The sequence below is a fragment of the Sapajus apella genome, unplaced genomic scaffold (assembly GCF_009761245.1).
Source record: "Sapajus apella isolate SASKATOON/1434 unplaced genomic scaffold, GSC_monkey_1.0 scaffold3, whole genome shotgun sequence".
In the NCBI taxonomy this organism is placed as follows: Eukaryota; Metazoa; Chordata; class Mammalia; order Primates; family Cebidae; genus Sapajus; species Sapajus apella.
This window is the reverse complement of record NW_022436943.1, coordinates 28,902,047-28,920,188: the sequence shown is the minus strand read 5'-3', so window position 1 is coordinate 28,920,188 and position 18,142 is coordinate 28,902,047. Positions and strand designations below refer to the sequence as shown.

The 18,142-nt window shown below is 39.1% G+C and overlaps 1 protein-coding gene across 3 annotated transcripts in view; it reads left to right on the top strand.

The window, feature by feature from the left end:
• The first annotated feature begins 1,777 nt into the window (after positions 1–1,777).
• The window catches only part of LRP12 (LDL receptor related protein 12), a 98,079-nt gene continuing 81,714 nt past the window's right edge, over positions 1,778–18,142 (top strand). Inside the window, exon 1 of one of the 3 annotated variants that reach the window (XM_032251558.1) lies at positions 1,778–1,968. In XM_032251558.1, the coding sequence (XP_032107449.1) occupies positions 1,890–1,968 (79 nt within the window). In that variant the 5' untranslated portion in view covers positions 1,778–1,889. The remainder of the gene's footprint in view (positions 1,969–18,142) is intronic. The other 2 variants (XM_032251548.1, XM_032251541.1) reach the window with 2 other exon arrangements.

Here is an 18,142-nt window from a genome sequence, read left to right as displayed (position 1 = left end):
TGGGGATAGAGTTCCTTGAATGGTACTAAAAGTGGACAGGGGATGATGCAGTCCAGTTTACTTCTTCACTTTGCTTGTGGCCTGTTCTTAACACAGCTGTCATGGCAGCGCAATTTATAGAAAGAGATCCTAAGAAACAAGAAAGTGGAGTTTAGAATTCTAAAACTAGGAAAGACAACTGCCATTTGTTTAGTGAAAAACACTGAAGTTGCTTTTTTTCAATGATAATGGAAAATATTTTTGGAGTGCTGGTTGCTTTTTTTTTTTGGCAGATGATATAAGATTTGTTAATTATTAAATTTTTGTAATATTTATTAATACATTTTTTTCTCATATCTTTTGGAATACCATTTCCTGATTTAAAAAAAAAATTAAAATGGGGTAAATCGGTAGGAGATAGATGGAAAGCCTAAAAGTATTCCCCAGGAAATATGTTTTAAATTTTAACATTTACTTACTGGGCTCTAAGCACTGTGCTAGCGTTTACTGTGGTATAGGGGAAACACTCTTGACTTTGGAATACGAAAAACTGTTTCAGACAACTTACCTGCCATGAGTAATTTAAGCTCTCTTTTTTCTATAAAACGTGGGTAATATTTATCTCACAAGGATGTTTGGGATTAAAAAGAGATAAGCTATGTCAATAGGACAGCATAGTGTATTGTAGGTCTTCAATGAATAGCACGGAGAGTGCTTGCAAAGGGCAACCATAAATCTAACAGAAATAAGACGTTGTAGACAAACACTTTAAAAACACACGACGGAGGGTCTGAGGTGCCAGCGTTACTACAGACGTATTTAGAAAAGTGTTCTGGGGATCTAAGTATAGGAGGACTCGAATTTGTCGGGAGTGGGGGAAGAGCTTTAGGGAAACTGGAGAGTGATGGGCGAACTCTCCTGTCATTTATCTACCCCCAAAGTCGGCTCCAGCCCTGCGGAGCATCCTGGCCCTGCTGCACCCCTGACCCCGCGAGAGATGTCAAACGGCCTCCAGGAGCTTCCACGCCAGACTGCAGGGGCTCTGCACACGCCCTGCCCGACTCATCCCGGGGACCTAGAGCGTGTGAATCCACACTGCCCCTGGACCGGCCAGCTGCCGGGTCGGCCGCACTAACTGGCGCCCACCTCCACTCGGAGCTCCGCGCCGACCGCAAGTGGAGACGTGGGGGTACTGGACAGAGGAAGGAGCTCTCAAGTTCTCAGCTTCCGACCATCCACGCCTCCCTCAACACGGAGCCACTTTCAACCTCCCAACTCGTACCCACCCCACTCGCTGGTCCAGCGCCCAGGCCTCGAACTGTGACCGAGCTCCTGCACTGGCCTCCGCGCTCCAGCCCCCGGGCATCCAGCGGTCGGCGTTCGCGCGCTCGCTCATCGATTGGCGCTGCCTTACTCCTTTGGCTCCCGTCTCGGGGAAATCGGCCCGAGACTTGGAAAGTCCAGCCGAGCGCGGGGCGGGAACCGATGCAGGCGGGCCAGGTGATTGCCGATCGCACGGATGAGCGCGCGCTCCGTCTGGCAAGTGGCGGTGCCAGCTACCCCGAGCGGCGCGAGGCCGGAGTCCCGCGTCCGCCACCCCCTCGCCTGGCGCCGGCGCGGGAGCTCCTTGCTCTTGTCCCCAGGAGAGCCGCCCCGCGCGGGGTTCTCGCACAGCCCGGGGTGGGAGCGGGCGAGCGTGCGGCTGAGGGAGGACCGGAGGGAGGAGGGAGGAGGGAGGGAGCGCGCGCAGGCGGCTGCGGCGGCGGCCCCTCCCCTCCCCCTCCCGCCGCCGCGGAGAGCACAGGGAGCAGCCGGGGGCTCGGCGGCGGCGGCGGCGGCGGCTGCGGCGTCTAGCCCCAGCTCCTCCTCCCTCCTCCTCCATCTCCTCTCTCCCTCCATCTGCCGTGGTTATGGCCCGTCGCTGGAGCACAAAAGAGTCTCCGCGGTGGAGGTCTGCGTTGCTCTTGCTTTTCCTCGCTGGGGTGTACGGTAAGTGTCCGCGTCCCTGCACCCGGCTGACCGAACAAAGCTGGGGGCGACCCGGGCCCCGAGGCCTCCAGAACGGGGGTTCCCCTGGGGACTCCGGCGGAGACCCTGGCTACCGACGGGACAAAGACCAGTGAGGAGATCTAGGTGGCGGAACGGTTGTCCCCACACGGAGATGCTTTCGTCCACTCGCCCACCTCCAGACCCTCGGGTGGTGGAGAGGGGCTGGGGGTCCCGGCCAGGAGGGCCCCGTGGAGCCAAGGGGTGGCGGGTGGACTTCCGGACCTGGGCTCGAGGCCCCCCGCGGCCAGCTGCTCAAGGACCAGTAGCCCGGCACAATCCACACAAAGATGTAAGACTGTGAGAAAGCGGAGGAGGTCGCCCCCGCCGCTGCCGGGACGGTCTTGCCACCCCCCACTCCCCTTCTTGGGTTAGGAAGTTCTCTCACGAGTGAGATTCCCTCCGCACCAGCCCTGCCCTACCCCTGAAAAGGCTTCCCGCTGCCTTTTCCCCACCCCTCCACCTCGGGGGCCGGGGCTCTGCTGAATCCGAGCATGCTGGATCCTGTTGGTTTCCCGGGAGCAGCACGCGGGAGAAGGCCAGAAAATAGTTTCCAGCCCCACCTCAGTCTCTCCCTCTTAGGGCGTACACAAATGCCCTGACTCCCAGTTCAATTGTCATTTCATCCATCGTCGTCCGCCGCTGTGGTTACTGTTACTTTATACCAGTCGAGGGATCGGGTTATAGGTGACTCCTTTCGGGTTAAGAGAAGGCTGAAGACTGTGTGAGGACAGCTTTATATTTGGTTGGGATCAAAGCAAGAGCTGAATGGAATTAATTGCAAAGAACATTTATCTCTTAAGATAATTGAGTTCCACTTCTGACTTCACCATTCTTAGTTCATTAGTTAAATACATTGAATAGGTGTTTCAGAGAGCTCAGTTTTAACCTTTCCTTTTTTGAGTGTTGCTTTGATTTCTTCAGAAAAAGAGAATTAGAAGTTATCATTACTTCGGTAAATTTTACTTATAAAAAGTCTAAATGATTTGCCACAAACACTGATTTAACTAGTATAATGGTGGTGGTGGTGGTGAGGTTTGGTCAACAGGCAGTTTGTCGGCAAATACTATCTCTCTTGAACGCGTTTACGGAATTGAATGTGATGGTGGCTTTTAAAACCTGGCAAGTGACAGTAAATGAAGAATTAATGAGCATAATTGGGCATTTACCAATAGCCAAGAAATAGTGGTCTTTTTGGTACAATTAAGGATGTATTGCTCCCATACCTGGTTAGTATTATTTTTGTTTGTTTTGGTGAAGAGAGTGGTTGGTCCATTTTTGATGGGGCAGTTGCCAAAGGTGTGCTTGTGTGGGACCAAAAACCCAGTGCATTACTTTTGATTGTTAGCCTCATCAACTGGCTGTGATCCCTGCTTGCCTGATGACTTGTGGGTTTGGGTCTACACCAGAGATCAATAAGCTATTATGTTGTTTCTTCTGGCCAGAAGGTGGGTATAGTTCTGCTCCAGGTTTGGTGTAATGGCCCAGGAGAGAGAAGAAATTGAGAGGTATCTTTAATTTAGAGTGATTAGGATTGTTCAGCTGTGTCCTCTACTACAATAAGAATTGAATTTCTGTGATGTTTGATCAGAATAGATAAATAAATGGTCTCTTCTTTCATTAAAACCTTTGTCATCGGTGTTTGAACTATAAGTCTTTTGCCTCGAGGGATAAGAGGCTGTGAACCCCTTAATTTGTCTTGGTGCATTCTTCAGTACTTGTACACAAAGTGACTTTCTGGTAGGTGCTTATCAAAGTTTTGTCTTTTTGGAATTTGTGTTCAGTGAAGAATTGTTAGTAAGTATGAAGAATTGTTAGTAAGCAAAGACTGAAACTCCTTTTCCCAACAGTGTGCACTCACATTATAAAACCAGCAGGTGATTATGCCAAAGGTTGATGTCTCAAGCCACAGCAAGTTTCAAAGCGTAAGAAAAAAGGAGATAGTGAACCAGGCAGAACATTAAACTATATCAGAAGAGATTAAAGGGAACCCTTCACCTTGCAACTGGGAAATCCTCTTTATAGCTGCATTTTTTTTGTCCCCTTCTGTCTTTAACCACATGTGAGTTTATAATAGTGAAAAAGGGCTATAACAATAGTATGGGGGGATGTGGTTCTGTAATAATAGTGGGATTTGGGTAACTTAGAATATATAGTAGTTGTAATGGGTAGTGGATACATCCTGAGAAATAGCCATTGCCTTGACCCTCTTAGAACAGATACTAGCTGTAATTTATGAAACTGTTCCCTATACAGTAAAAAGTGTGTGTTTTAAATGACTTCAAAAATAATTAGCTATATTAATGACACTGAATATTCAGAATCACTGTTAACAAAGAAAAGCAGATTGATTGGCCAAGATTTAGAGAATTCCAATGTTCTTCAGAGTGACTTTTCAAAACAAGATGACTCTAAGGTATGCTTCGGATTTTTGAAACATTTCATATACTTAAAAAAATTTTTTTGTTATTTTGGTACTACTCTCCAGATGATTTAGTGGGCTCTGATGTGTGACTGTTATACTTCCAAATTAACTTTTCTGAATGCCAAAGTGTTACCTGAAACTCTTAAATTGTAATCTAGAAGACGGTTAATGTTTTTTAGAAGTAGTTCTTCAAGGACCAGTAATTATCTTTCAAGGGGCTACTGTGTCTTAACTGCATTAAATGTACCTAAGAGTTAGAAGGAGAGAGTAAAGGTTGACCTTTCCACCTTGGGAAGTTTGAAGGAATAAAAACATCAGTGGTGGCAACCACAAGCTTTGCTTCTCATTGTCCTAGGCTTACTATAAGAAAAGAAAGTGCTTTGTCATTTTTCACATAGGGATGTCTGACTTTTACAAATCTGTGGGAGTTTCCAAAACCTCTGTCTCCTAGTCAATAGAAGCTGTCAGTCTTGCTTACCTCCTAAACCACAATTTGGTAACTCTAATGGCTACATTGCTTTATCCTTTCTACTTCTCTTTGTCTCCCAGATTAGTGTTTCCTAACTTTTACTCAAACCCACCTTTAAAATACACATTGTTCAGGGTACTATGTACATAGAGAAAAAAGTTAATGAAATACGTATGTAACCTCATTACCTGTGCACTAAGATGTTTTCTATTTATTCCTTCTCTTTCTCACCCTTCCCTTCATCGTTTGCTGGTCTGGATTCATTAAATTAATTTTGGATAATGATTTGCAGTCCCTAGCTTGAAAAACACTACCCAAGATGAAGCCTTAAAATGTAATTTAGAAACCGGGTGTAGTGGCTCACGCCTGTCATCCCAGCACTTGGGGAGGCCGAGGCGGGGGATCACCTGAGGTCAGGAGTTTGAGACCAGCCTGGCCAACATGGTGAAACCCTGTCTCGACTAAAAATACTAAAATTAGTTGAGCATGGTGGCGTATGCCTGTAATCCTAGCTACTTGGAAGGCTGAGGCGGGAAAATTGCTTGAACCTGGGAGGTGGAGGTTGCAGTGAGCTGAGATGACACCATTGCACTCTAGCCTGGGCAACAAGAGCAAAACTCTGTCTCAAAAAAAAAAAAAGTAATTTAGAATGTTTGTTGTTGTGTTTGTATATCATTTTACAATAACCTTGAAGAGTTGCAAATGGTTATTTTTCGTTGCTTGCTGCCAGGGCATTTGGTAGCAATAAGAACTGTCCTGGCATATACTGATTGACTTGTGATAAAATTCATTCTTAAACTGGTTTTCAGCTTATTAGTCAAGAGTCTTACTGTGCACAGTACTATTTTAGATGTTGTGGTGGCATAAAATGATCTTTTTACTCTTGCATACATCTAATGGATGAACCTTTTCCCATGAATTTTATGGAACATTCAATAGCGCTTAATAATTAGTTTAAGGGTAGACAAGAAATTCCAATTTTAGAAGGGTTATAGAAGTAACTTGAACATGAGGGAAAAATCTAAACCAGATACCAATTACTTCTTAAAAAGTCAAGGTTGATTACATAAAATATGTTGAATAAAATTGAACTAATTGCTTAACATAAACCCTTCCTTGAGTTCAGAATCTAAATTATATCCATATCCTTGGGAGAATATGAAGAAGGTAGGAAGCACATTCCACAAATTCTAGGTGGTTATCAGGCAGAAAGTATTAAACAGGCACTGTTAGCTGTATTCCACATAAAGTATGGAGGAGATTTGAAGGATGTGTGGTAAATGATTTATAAGGTTCCTAGAAAGTAAAATTTCTTTTGAAGAACATAAAAGGGATGTTAGCCTGAAAAGTGAGCAGCAGTTAAAACGTTAAGATTTACTTTTGTAGTTAGAGAATTTAAAACTTATTAAATTATTAAGGGAACAAGAGGGCCTTTTGTGTTTCTGATGTGAGATGTTACTTTTTTGTTTTTGTTTTTGTTTTTACATTTTACCAGTGATACTAGAATTTAAGGGGTGAAAGATAAGTGAAATATACATGAAATATAAGTGAGAATTATATAGATTTAGGTAAATGGAGAATTTTTTATTTCAAAAGTTTAGAATAGATATTAATCCTGTTCTTGCTGCAAGTTTTTATAAGTAAAGGAAGGTTGTTCTAAATTTAGGAATTGAAGTTGATGATCTCTAATTTCTAAGGTTACCTTTCTTTTCTGTTTTTCTTCTGTTCTCCTTATCATCACTCCTCCCCTCTTTTTAAGAAAGTTAAATAATAGATGTACATTATTTATTGCCATTTTCTAAAATTTAGGGTTAGATTCTGCAAATACAAATTATCTATGTATCTATTCAAATACATGTCATCAGAGTCTCTTATTTTTAAGTATATATAAATATATAGTTTTAATACTGTATTAGCTTAGGGAGTTCTCACTAAGTTACAGAAGGGAAGGAAGGAAACTAACATTTATTAAATCATGTTTAATAGCATTTATTTAGTTACAAGTACTTAATACTTATGTTGAAAAAATCGTGATTAGTCTTTATTTATTGCCAGTTCGTCTTTGGTAGGTCTTATTGACAGTCCTATCAGATATGTACTCTTTCTTTTGTTTTATGGAAGAAAAAATCGAAGCTGGGAGATATTGTGGCTTAACTGAAGTCAACCACTATGAAGTAGTAGAGTCAGGATTGCAGCCTAACCCTGGCTGTCTCTTCACTCAGTTCATTTAGCCAATATTTATTGAGCCCTTGCTTATGTCTGGCATTATATTAGATACAACCTGATGCACATGGTTTCTGCTCTCATGGAGCTTATAGTCTAATGAATAAATTGTAATAAGTGCTGTCACAGAAACAAACACAGCAATAGTAACAGGCACAGAGTAATTAGGGGAAGACTTTTTGATGAAGGGACATTCATGAGACCTAGAGCGTGGCTAACTATGTTATGGTTGGATAAGAGAGCTTTGCATATGGGAACAATGCATGAAAGGCCCAGGATCAAGAAAGAGCTGGTATGTACAGTTAAATTAATTAAATCACTGTAACTGGAACATAATGGTTATAACGGAGAGCAACAGGGTTAAGATTAGAGTGATACTTTGAAACTCTGGGCTTTAGAATCCGTGATAAAGTATTTGGGTTTTATTTTAAGTACAACTATTCAAGGGGTTTAAGTGACATAATGTGATTTATGTTTTGAAGCAGTCACTTTTGTTACTGTGTTGAGTATTGTTGTGAAGTGGGAAACCGTAGAGATGGGATGATCAGTTAAGAGATTTTGGCTGTTATCCAGGTGAGAGATAACAGGAGCTTGGACCAAGGGAGTATTAGTGGAGATAAAGGAGTGTGAATGGCCCTTTTGATAGGGAAAAGAGGATTTTTCCTCTCTTGCACAAAGAAGAGGGAAAGAAGAAAATATTGATGCAAGTGTATTTAGCTCTGTAGGCTTTTGGGGTGGGAAGGTGGACATTACATCTGATTGTTCTTGTTTTCTCAAAGTAATATGACATGAGATCATCAATGAAGAGTAGGAATGAGAAGAGTTGAGGGTGATTTTTGTTCCCTCAATTCAATAGAACAGTTTGGACCCTTAGCAAGTTAGATTTCTGTTATTTAATGTAGACTAGAGAAGACTACGAACACTATGCAAGAAGACATATTGTGAATTATGTATAATTCACATATTGTGAATTATACAATAGATGACAGGAAGAGATGGGCTTAAATTACAAGGGGAGGAACTTTAAGAAGGGCTCTGTGGATAACTCAGTTCTGAGGGCAGTCATTTTGTCACTGAAATAAGTATAGAACATAACTTTTTACAGTGTTTTAAGTGTATTTTAGGCAAGAAGCAAAGGGTGGGGCAAAAGCTGGATTTCCATTACTTTTTTGCCCAAGTTAAATGCTTTCTACTAAGTTATCAATAAAGATTGCTTTAGAAGTCAGATTGTCTATAAAAGAGTCAAGAATGTATTGAAAGATTGGTGAATTTCAGAAGAGATTTGGAGAAATCAAGCTTTTATCTTTTTTGGGTGGAGGGTATTGTATAGCTTTTTTACAGAAAATATAATTTTAGTGGGTCCCAAAACTTCAAAGTAAATAAAACTGACAGAACAGTTTTCTAATTTTCTTCTTAAATATTTAATAACTCATTGACCTGCTGGTATGTTTGGTGAAGATGTGAAATTGTTTTTTGCTCAAGTTTTGTCATTGAATGAGACTAACTTGATATGTACCTTTAATTCACTTACATTTCAGTTTTTAGAGAAATTAAAATGGTACTAATCTTTCAATATTAGGATTAAACGGAGCACAATAGGATATTTAGTAGTTGGAATTTACCTTTTCAAATGTAAGGAAGAGAGTTAACCTTTCATAATCTGACTTAATTTCATTAATAGTTAAGGCATCTTTTACGTATATTGGAGAAAACATAAGAATAATCTTTGCATCTGATATATTTTGAAGTAGAATTGTTTCTTGAAATTATTGCCTGTAAAAGTTTTACTAAGAGAATACAGAATACTTATACAAAAAAATGCCACGATTAATCCTCAAAATTACTGTTTGATGTAGATATTATTAAAAGAAACTGAAGCTTTGAGAATAGTAGTTTTGCCTAAGGTTCATGTCTTTCTACTGCTGTACTCTTTGTGTAGAGGCCCCTTTCTTTTTTTCTTTTCTTTTTTTTTTTTTTTGTCTGTATTATTGTAACAGCCCCCAACTAGTCTTGGCTCTAGTCTTGTCCTGATTCAGTCATACCACCCCTAGCATTAGCTAGAGTGAGTACACATCTGATCATGTAACTTTCTTGCTTAAAACCCAACAGTGGGTTCCCTGTTTTTAAAATATAAATTTAACTCACTAGAGCTTTCATGATCTGGCCAATTTTTTTTTTTTTAAGTTCAGAGGTACATGTGCAGGTTTGTTATATTAGTAAAGTTGTGTCATAGGGGTTTGTTGTATAGATTATTTCATCACCTAGGTATTCAGCCTAGTACCCAGTAGTTATTTTTTCTGATCCTCTCCTTCGTCTCATCCTTTACCTCCTGATAGGCCCCAGTGTATATTGTTCCCCTCTCTCCATCATTCCCCTCTCATCATTTAGTTCCCACTTAACAAGTGAGAACATGCAGTATTTGGTTTTCTGTTCCTGCATTTGTTTGCTAAGGATAATGGCCTCCAGCTCCATCCATGTTCCTGTAAAGGACATGATCTTATTCTTTTTTATGGCTACATAGTATTCCATGGTATATAGGCACCACATTTTCTTTATCCAGACTGTCATTGATGGGCATTTAGGTTGATTCCATGTCTTTGCTATTGTGACTAGTGCTGCAATACACATAACATATGCATGTGTCTTTATAATAGAGCAATTTATATTCCTTTGGGTATATTCCCACTAATGGGTTTGCTGGGTCAATGATATATCTGTTTTTAGGTCTTTGAGGAATCGCCACATTGTCTTCCACAATGGTTGAACTAATTTACACTTCTGCCAACAGTGTACAAGCCTTCCTTTTTCACCACAGCATCATCAGCATCTGTTTTTTTTTTTTTTTTTTTTGACTTTTTAATAATTAGCTATTCTGACTGGTGTGAGATGGTATCTCATTGTGATTTCGATTTGCATTTCTCTAATTATTGGTGATGTTGAGCTGTTTTTCATATGATTGTTGGCTGTATGTATGTCCTTTTTTAAGAGCATTCATGTCCTTTGCCCACTTTTTATTTTTTTGTTTGTTTGTTTTTTGTTTTTCTTGTAAATTTAAGTCCTTTATAGATGCTGGGTGTTAGATTCGTTCTTTATAGATGCTGGATAGTTTGCAAATTATACATAATTGTCAGATGCATAGTTTGCAAAAATTTTCTCCCTTCTGTAAGTTGCCTGTTCACTCTGTTGACAGTTTCTTTTGCTGAAGAGAAGCTCTTCAGTTTAATTAGATTTCATTTGTCAGTTTTTGCATTTGTTGCAATTGCTTTTGGCATCTTTGTCCTGAGATCTTTGCCTCTTTCTGTGTCTAGAATGGTATCGCCTAGCTTGTCTTCCAGGATTTTCATAGTTTTGGGTTTTACATTTAAGTCTTCAATCCATCTTGAGTTAATTTTTCCCTATGGTGTAATGAAGGGGTCCAGTTTCAATTCTTTGAATGTGGTTAGCCAGTTACCCCAGCACCATTTATTGAATAGGGAATCCTTTTCCTATGGCTCATTTTTGTCAAGTTTGTTGAAGATCAGATAGTTGTAGGTGTGCCACCTTATTTCTAGGTTCTCTATTGTGTTCCTTTGGTCTGTGTGTCTGTTTTTGTATTACTACCATGCAGTTTTGGTTACTGTAGACCTGTAATATAGTTTGAAGTTGGGTAGTGTGATGCCTCCAGCTTCGTTCTGTTCACTTAGGATTATCTTGGCTATTTGGGCTCTTTTTTGGTTCCATGTGAATTTTAAAATAGTTTCTTCTAGTTTTGTGAAGAATGTCAGTGGTAGTTTAATAGGAATAGCATTGAATCTGTAAATTGCTTTGGGCAGGATGGCCATTTTAAGAATATTGATTCTTTCTATCCATGAACATGGAATGTTTTTCTATTTGTTTGTGTCCTCTCTGATTTTTTTGAAGCATGGTTTTGTAGTTCTCCTTCTAGAGATCTTTCACCTCCCTGGTTAGCTATATTTCTGGATATTTTATTCTTTTTGTGGCAGTTGTGAATGGAATTGCATTCTTGATTTGGCTTTCAGCTTGACTCTTGTTGGTGTATAGGAATGTTAGTGATATTTGCACATTGATTTTGTATCCTGTGACTTTGCTGAAGTTGCTTATCAGCTTAAGAAGCTTTTGGGCTGAGACTATGGGGTTTTCTAGATATAGGATCATGTCATCTACAAACAGGGATAATTTGATATCCTGTCTTCTTATTTGGATGCCCTGTATTTCTTTCTTTTGCGTGATTGTCCTAACTGGGACTTCCAATGCTATGTTGAATAGCAGGGGTGAGAAGGCATCCTCGTCTTATGTCAGTTTTCAAGGGGAATGCTTCCAGCTTTTCCCCATTCATTATAATGTTGATTGTGGTTTTGTCATAGAAGGCTCTTACTCTTTTCAGGTATAGTTCTTAATACCTAGTTTACTGAGAGTTTTTAATATGAAGGGGTGTTGACTTTTATCAAAAGCCCTTTCTGCATTTGTCGAGATAATCATGTGGTTTTTGTCTTTAGCTCTCTTTATGCGGTGAATCACATTTATTAATTTGCATTTGTTGAATCAATACATCCCAGGGATGATAAAGCCTACTTGATCATGGTGGATAAGCTTTTTGATGTGCTTTTGGATTCAGTTTGCCAGTATTTCGTTGAGGGTTTTTGCATCAGTGTTCATCAAGAATATTGGCGTGAAGTTTTCTTTTGTTGCCAAGAAGTTTTTTTATTTTTTGTTTTTGTTGTTGTTTGATGATGCTGGCCTCATAAAATGAGTTAGGAGGGAGCTTCTTCTCAATTTTTGTACAGTTACAGCAGGAACAGTACCAACCCTTCTTTGTACATCTGGTAGAATTCAGCTGTGAATCCATCTGGAGTTTTTTTGGTTGGTAGGCTACTTAATACTGACTTAATTTCAGAGCTTGTTATTGGCCTGTTCAGGGATTCAGTTTTTTTCCTAGTTTAGTCTTGCGAGGTATATGTGTCTAGTAATTTATCCATTTATTCTAGATTTTCTAGTTTATGTGCATACAGGTGTTTGTAGTATTCTCTGATTATTGTATTTCTGTGGGGTCAGTGATGGTATCCCCTTTGTTGTTTCTGATTGTGCTTATTTGAATTTTCTCTCTTTTCTTCTTCATTAGTATAGCTAGTGGTCTATTTTATTATTTTTTTCAGAAAACCAGCTCCTGGATTTGTTGATCTTTTAAATGACTTTTGCATCTCAGTCTCCTTCAGTTCATCTCTGATTTTGGTTATTTCTTGTCTTTACTAGCTTTGGGATTTGTTTGCTCTTGGTTCTCTAGTTCTTTTAGTTATGATGTTAAGTTGTTCATTTGAGAACTTTCTTTCTGATGTGGGTATTTAGTGCTATAAATTTCCCTTTTAATACTGCCTTAGCTGTATCTCAGAGATTCTGGTATGTTATATCTTTGTTCTCATTGGTTTCCAAGAACTTCATGATTTCTTCCTGAATTTTATTGTTTACTCAAAAGTCATTCAGGAGCAGATTATTCCATTTTCATGTAACTCTATGGTTTTGAGTGAGTTTCTTAGTCTTGATTCCTAATTTGATTGAGCTGTGGTTCAGGAGATTGTTTTTTATGATTTCAATTCTTTTATATTTGCTGAGGAGTGTTTTGCTTCTGATTATGTAATCAACTTTAGAGTACATACCATCTGGCAATGAGAAGAATGTATATTCTGTTGTTTTGAGGTGGAGCGTTCTGTAGATATCTGTCAGGTCTATTTGATCTAGTCTGAATTCAGGTCTTGAATATCTATGTTAATTTTCTGTCTCAATCTGATACTGTCAGTGAGGTGTTAAAGTCTCCCTCTATTATTACGTGGGAGTCTAAGTCTCTTTGAAGGTCTCTAAGAACTTGCTTTATGAATCTGGGTGCTCCTGTGTTAAGTGCCTGTATATTTAAAATAAATCTTGTTGAATTGAACCCTTTACCATTATGTAATGTTCTTTGTCTTTTTTGATCTGACTTGGTTTAAAGTTGGTTTGTCTGAAACTAGGATTGCAACCCCTGCTTTTTTCTCTCTTCTATTTTCTTGGTAGATTTTTCTCTATCTCTTTATTTTAAACCTATGGGTGTCACTGGATGTGAGATGAGTCTTTTGAAGAGAGCATACCAATGGGTCTTGCGTCCTTATCCAGCTTGCCATTCTGTGTCCTTTACTTTGGGCGTTTATCCCATTTCCATTCAAGCTTAGTATTGTTATGTATGGATTTGATCCTTCCATCATGATGTTTCCTGGTTATTTTGCAGACTTGTTTATGCTGTTGCTTTATAGTGTCGTTGGTCTATGTACTCCAGTGTGTTTTTGTAGTGGTTGCTAATGGTCTTTGCTTCCCATGTTTCGTGCTTCATTCAGGAGCTCTTAAACAGCAGGTCCAGTGGTAATGAATTCCTTCAGCGTTTGCTTGTTTGAAAAGGATCTTTTTTCTCTTTTCCTTATGAAACTTTGGCAAGGTAGGAAATTCTTGGTTGGAATTTCTTTAAGAATTTTGAGTACTGGCCCCCAATCTCTTGTGGCTTATAGAATTCCTACTGAGAGATGTGCTGTTAATCTGATGTGCTTCCCTTTGTAGGTGACCTGCCTTTTCTCTCTAGCTACCTTTAACACTTTTTCTTTCATTTTGACCTTAGAGAGTCTGATGCTTATGTGTCTTGGGGATGATCTTTTGAAATGTATTCCTTGGGTTCTCTGCATTTTCTGAATTTGAATGTTGGCCTCTCCAGCTAGGTTGGGGAAGTTCTCATGGATGGTATCCTGAAATATGTTTTCCAGGTTGGTTCTATTTTCCCCCTCTCTTTCAGAGACACCAATAAGTTGTAAATTTGATCACTTTATATAATCCCTTATTTCTCAGAGGTTTTGTTTGTTCCTCTTCATTCTTTTCTGACTGTTTTGTTTTAGAAAGCCAGTCTTCAAGCACTGAGATTCTTTCCTCTGCTTTGTCTGTTCTACTATTAATGTAATTGCATTATGAAATTCTTAAAGTGTGGTTTTCAGCTCTTTCAGTCAGTTACATTCTTTTCTGTAGTGACTGTTTTGTCTGTCAGCTCCTGAATTGTTTTGTCATGATTTTTAGCTTCTTTGGGTTGGGTTTCAACGTACTCCTATAGTCCAGTTGATCTTTGTTACTATTCATATTCTGGTTTCTATTTCTGTCATTCAGTCATCTTAGCTCAGTTCAGAACCCTTGCTGGAGAGGTGATGCAGTCATTTGGAGGGAAAAAGGCACTCTGGCTTTTTGAGTTTTCAGGGTTCTTGTATTGATTCTTACTCATCTTGTGGGCCTATCTACCCTCAATCTTTGAGGTTGCTGATCTTTGGATTTTTTCCCCCTTTTATCCTATTTGATAACTTTGAGTGTTGGTGATGTAAGGTGGATTCAGCTGACTGGCTTCATTTCTAGAAGATTTTAGGGGGCCAGTGCTCAGCTTCCAACTCCTGGACTGCATGCTCTAACTCTGGGGGGCTTGAATTGGGCCCCAACTTTGTTCTCTGGCTCTTCAAGGTTAGAAATCCATTGCGCTGGATTGGGGGGACCAACTTGCAGCAGTTTTAGCAGTGTGCTAGTGGAGCCAGGGTGCCTGTCTCCCTGTGGGTGTTCACCACAGTGGTGGAGACAACACAGCTAGGCAGGGTGTCAGGGGTTCCCTGCTGGTGACTGTGCGCTAGTCACACTGGAGGTACTGTTGGCTTGTGGGCAGGGCACTGGCAGATCTGGATTCCTTCTCTGTGCTCTGCAAGCAGGAATGATCACTAAGGGCAGGGGATCTGGCTGTTTTTGACCGTTCTGCCTCATCTTGGTCACTCTCCTTCACCCCTGCCCTTCTCCCTCTCCCACACCATGTTCCTGCAATACTTGTGACTTCCAGCCTTTATTTATTTACTTTAATTTTTTCTTTTTTTTGAGACAGTGTTTCACTCTTGTTGCCCAGACTGGAGTGCAATGGTACGATCTCAATCTCGGCTCACTGCGACCTCTGCCTCCTGTGTTCAAGCAATTCTCCTGCCTCAACCTCCCAAGTAACTGGGATTACAGGCATGTGCCACCATCCCTGGCTGATTTTGTATTTTTTAATAGAGACAGGGTTTCTCCATGTTGGTTTGGCTGGTCTTGAACTCCCAACTTCAGGTGATCCACCTGCTTTGGCCTCCCAAAGTCCTAGGATTACAGGTGTGAGCCACCGTGCCTGGCCGACTCCCAGCCTTTGTATACACTGTTTCTTCTTCCTGCCTTATTTCATCCTCCACCACTTTGTTCACTAGGCTCACTCCTGCTGTCCTTCAACTTTCCTCCCACTGCTACCTCCTTTGGGGAGTCTTCCTAGTTCGTCAAAACTAAGTGTCCTTCTTAGAAGCATCTCATATAAATAATGTCAGCCTCAAGTGTAAATTATATGTGTAGTTTTGAATTTTCTATTAACCACATTTTTAAAAAAGTAACAGGTGAAATTAATGTTAATATTCTAAAATGAATATATCTAAAATACTATCATTTCAACATGTAATCAGTAGAAAGTAATCATTAATGAGAAACTCTGTGTTATGTTTTTTATGCTCAGTCTTCGGAATCCAGTGTAAATTTTATACTTAGAGCCCATCTCAATTCGACTAACCACATTTCCATATTGGAAAACAGTGTCTATTAAAGCCGTATGTAAACATGTCCCATGGCCCAGCAATTCTGCCCTTAGATATGAACCCAACAGGCACATAATGTCTGCCGAAAGACATGTACAAGAATATTCATAGCGTCCTTATTTGTTATAGTCCCAGACTAGAAACAACCCCTATCTCCATCAGCAATAGAATAGGTGAATAAATTATTGTATGTTAGCATAAGGTAATTCTGTTTTGCTGCAGTTTCCAAACTTTTGGATCGCAGGACTCCACAGTTATTGAGGAATCCAAAAAATGGTTTTAATGTAGGAGTTATATATGCTTTTAAGAATATTAGGAATTAAAATTGAGAAATTATTAAAATATTAATCCATTTAAAATGACAATAAGAAATCTATTACATATTACCATAAATAACATGGTAAATAAAAATATGTAAAATGACAATTATATTTTCCAACACACAAAAAAAAATTTTGTGAGAATAGTGACATTGTTTTCCATTTTTGCAATTACCATAGGGTTAAAGTTATATGTAAAACACATTTAGTATAATGCCAGACAATACTTGTTGAATAAATGAATTTATTTATCTATATGTGGAGTAAATTACATTTATGTGATTCCTAATGTTGAATCATTTTTGCATTCATTCATAGGCCATATCAACTTACTAATGATATATTTTAATCTGCTGGAATACATTTACTGATTTTTTTACACTTTGCGTTTATATTTATGACATCAGTATATTGTCAGTCTCAGCTTTCTTCTACCCTCTACCCCTTTTATTTTTTTCCCTTGTGTAACCTAACCTCCCCCTCCTTCTGCTTGATTTTCATATCTGCTAATCTTTATTTTAGATGTACTTATAATCTCTTTTTGTTGGTTTTAGTGTTTAGGAGCAATATAAGAGGTTCTAGTGTTCCAGTTATTATTTTGCCCTTTAAGATTAGAAAAGGAGAGGTAAGTGATTGTTTATGAACTGTATAGGTACTGTAATAGGAAAGCAAAAATTAGCATTTTGTGCTAATAAATGCTGAGGGGAGAAATGTTTTCATTCCTAGTGTGTTTAAACTTTATTTCACTAAGCAAGATAATACAGATGAGCCTGTAAGAAGTAGATCCCTTCTTATGCATGGGCCTTGGGATTAAGTAAGCCAGTAAGAGACCTCAGTGGAGATGGACCAGTTCCCTGAGAAGTGGAACTCATATCTGAAGGCAGGAGCTGTGTAGGAGGTAAAATGGAGATGCTAAATGAGAACTGAGCTCAAATCAGGGGATAGGACTCCTGTATTCTGTCAGTTGAGTACATCCTTTGTGTGGATGACACTTTTAAGACCAAACTAATTTGCTCAGAAAATAGCAGACATAAAGTTAACTGAAATATAGCTCCAGTGCTATCTAAACTATGACCTAGTAGTATTACTAACTTGATTACTTGTATATAAAAGTATTTGCCCAGGTACAAAGTGTGAGAGATTAAGGAGAACCTACAACTATCAGTGCTGCTGGCATAGATCACTACACCAAGCTTAGGAGCCATATGAAAAATACAAAGGAGTATTAAGAAATTGCATAAATTACATTTGTATACAATTCAACTTCACATTATTTTTTTCCACCATGTAAGAATAAGAGTCTGAGTGTTTGATTTGATTGCTTGTATGTGGGTGGGTTAAAGAGAATTAGAATACATGATTTATCTCTGCTTTTTATTTATTTTATTATTTTATTTATTCGTTTATTCCCTGATTTGATTGCTTGTATGTGGGTGGGTTAGAGAGAATTAGAATCAGAATACATGATTTATCTCTGCTTTTTATTTGTTTTATTATTTTATTTATTCATTTATTCCTTGATCTAAATAGGGGGCTAGCTACAAAAAATAGAAATTATGTTTTTTAAAGTTTTATTAGAACTCTTCTCTCAAAGCATATGTGCATAATGGCTTTGGGGAAATAACTCTTTAATTTTCAATTCTGTCATCCTTGAGTCAGTTTTGCTAATTTATATTAACTTATATTTTCCTAGAACATTATTGTACCTGTGTTTCCATATTTGCTTTAAAGTTCTAAATAAAAATATTTTCTACATCTGTGATTATATCACCATAGTCATTCCTAATACCCATCTGTCTCTCTTGTCTGTCATTCTTTTTGTGAGTAGAATCATCAAAGGTTTCTTTATTTTAGGTGTTCTTCTCAAAGAACCAGCTCTTGGTTTTATGCTGTACTGCTTTCCTTGTTTTCTATTTTTTTTTTTTTTTTTTTTTTTTTTTTTTGAATGTCTCACCTTTTTTTGACGGGAATCGGTTTGGGGGGGGGGGACAAAACCTCGGCCCCCTCCAACCCCCCCCCCCCGGGTGTAGTCATTTTT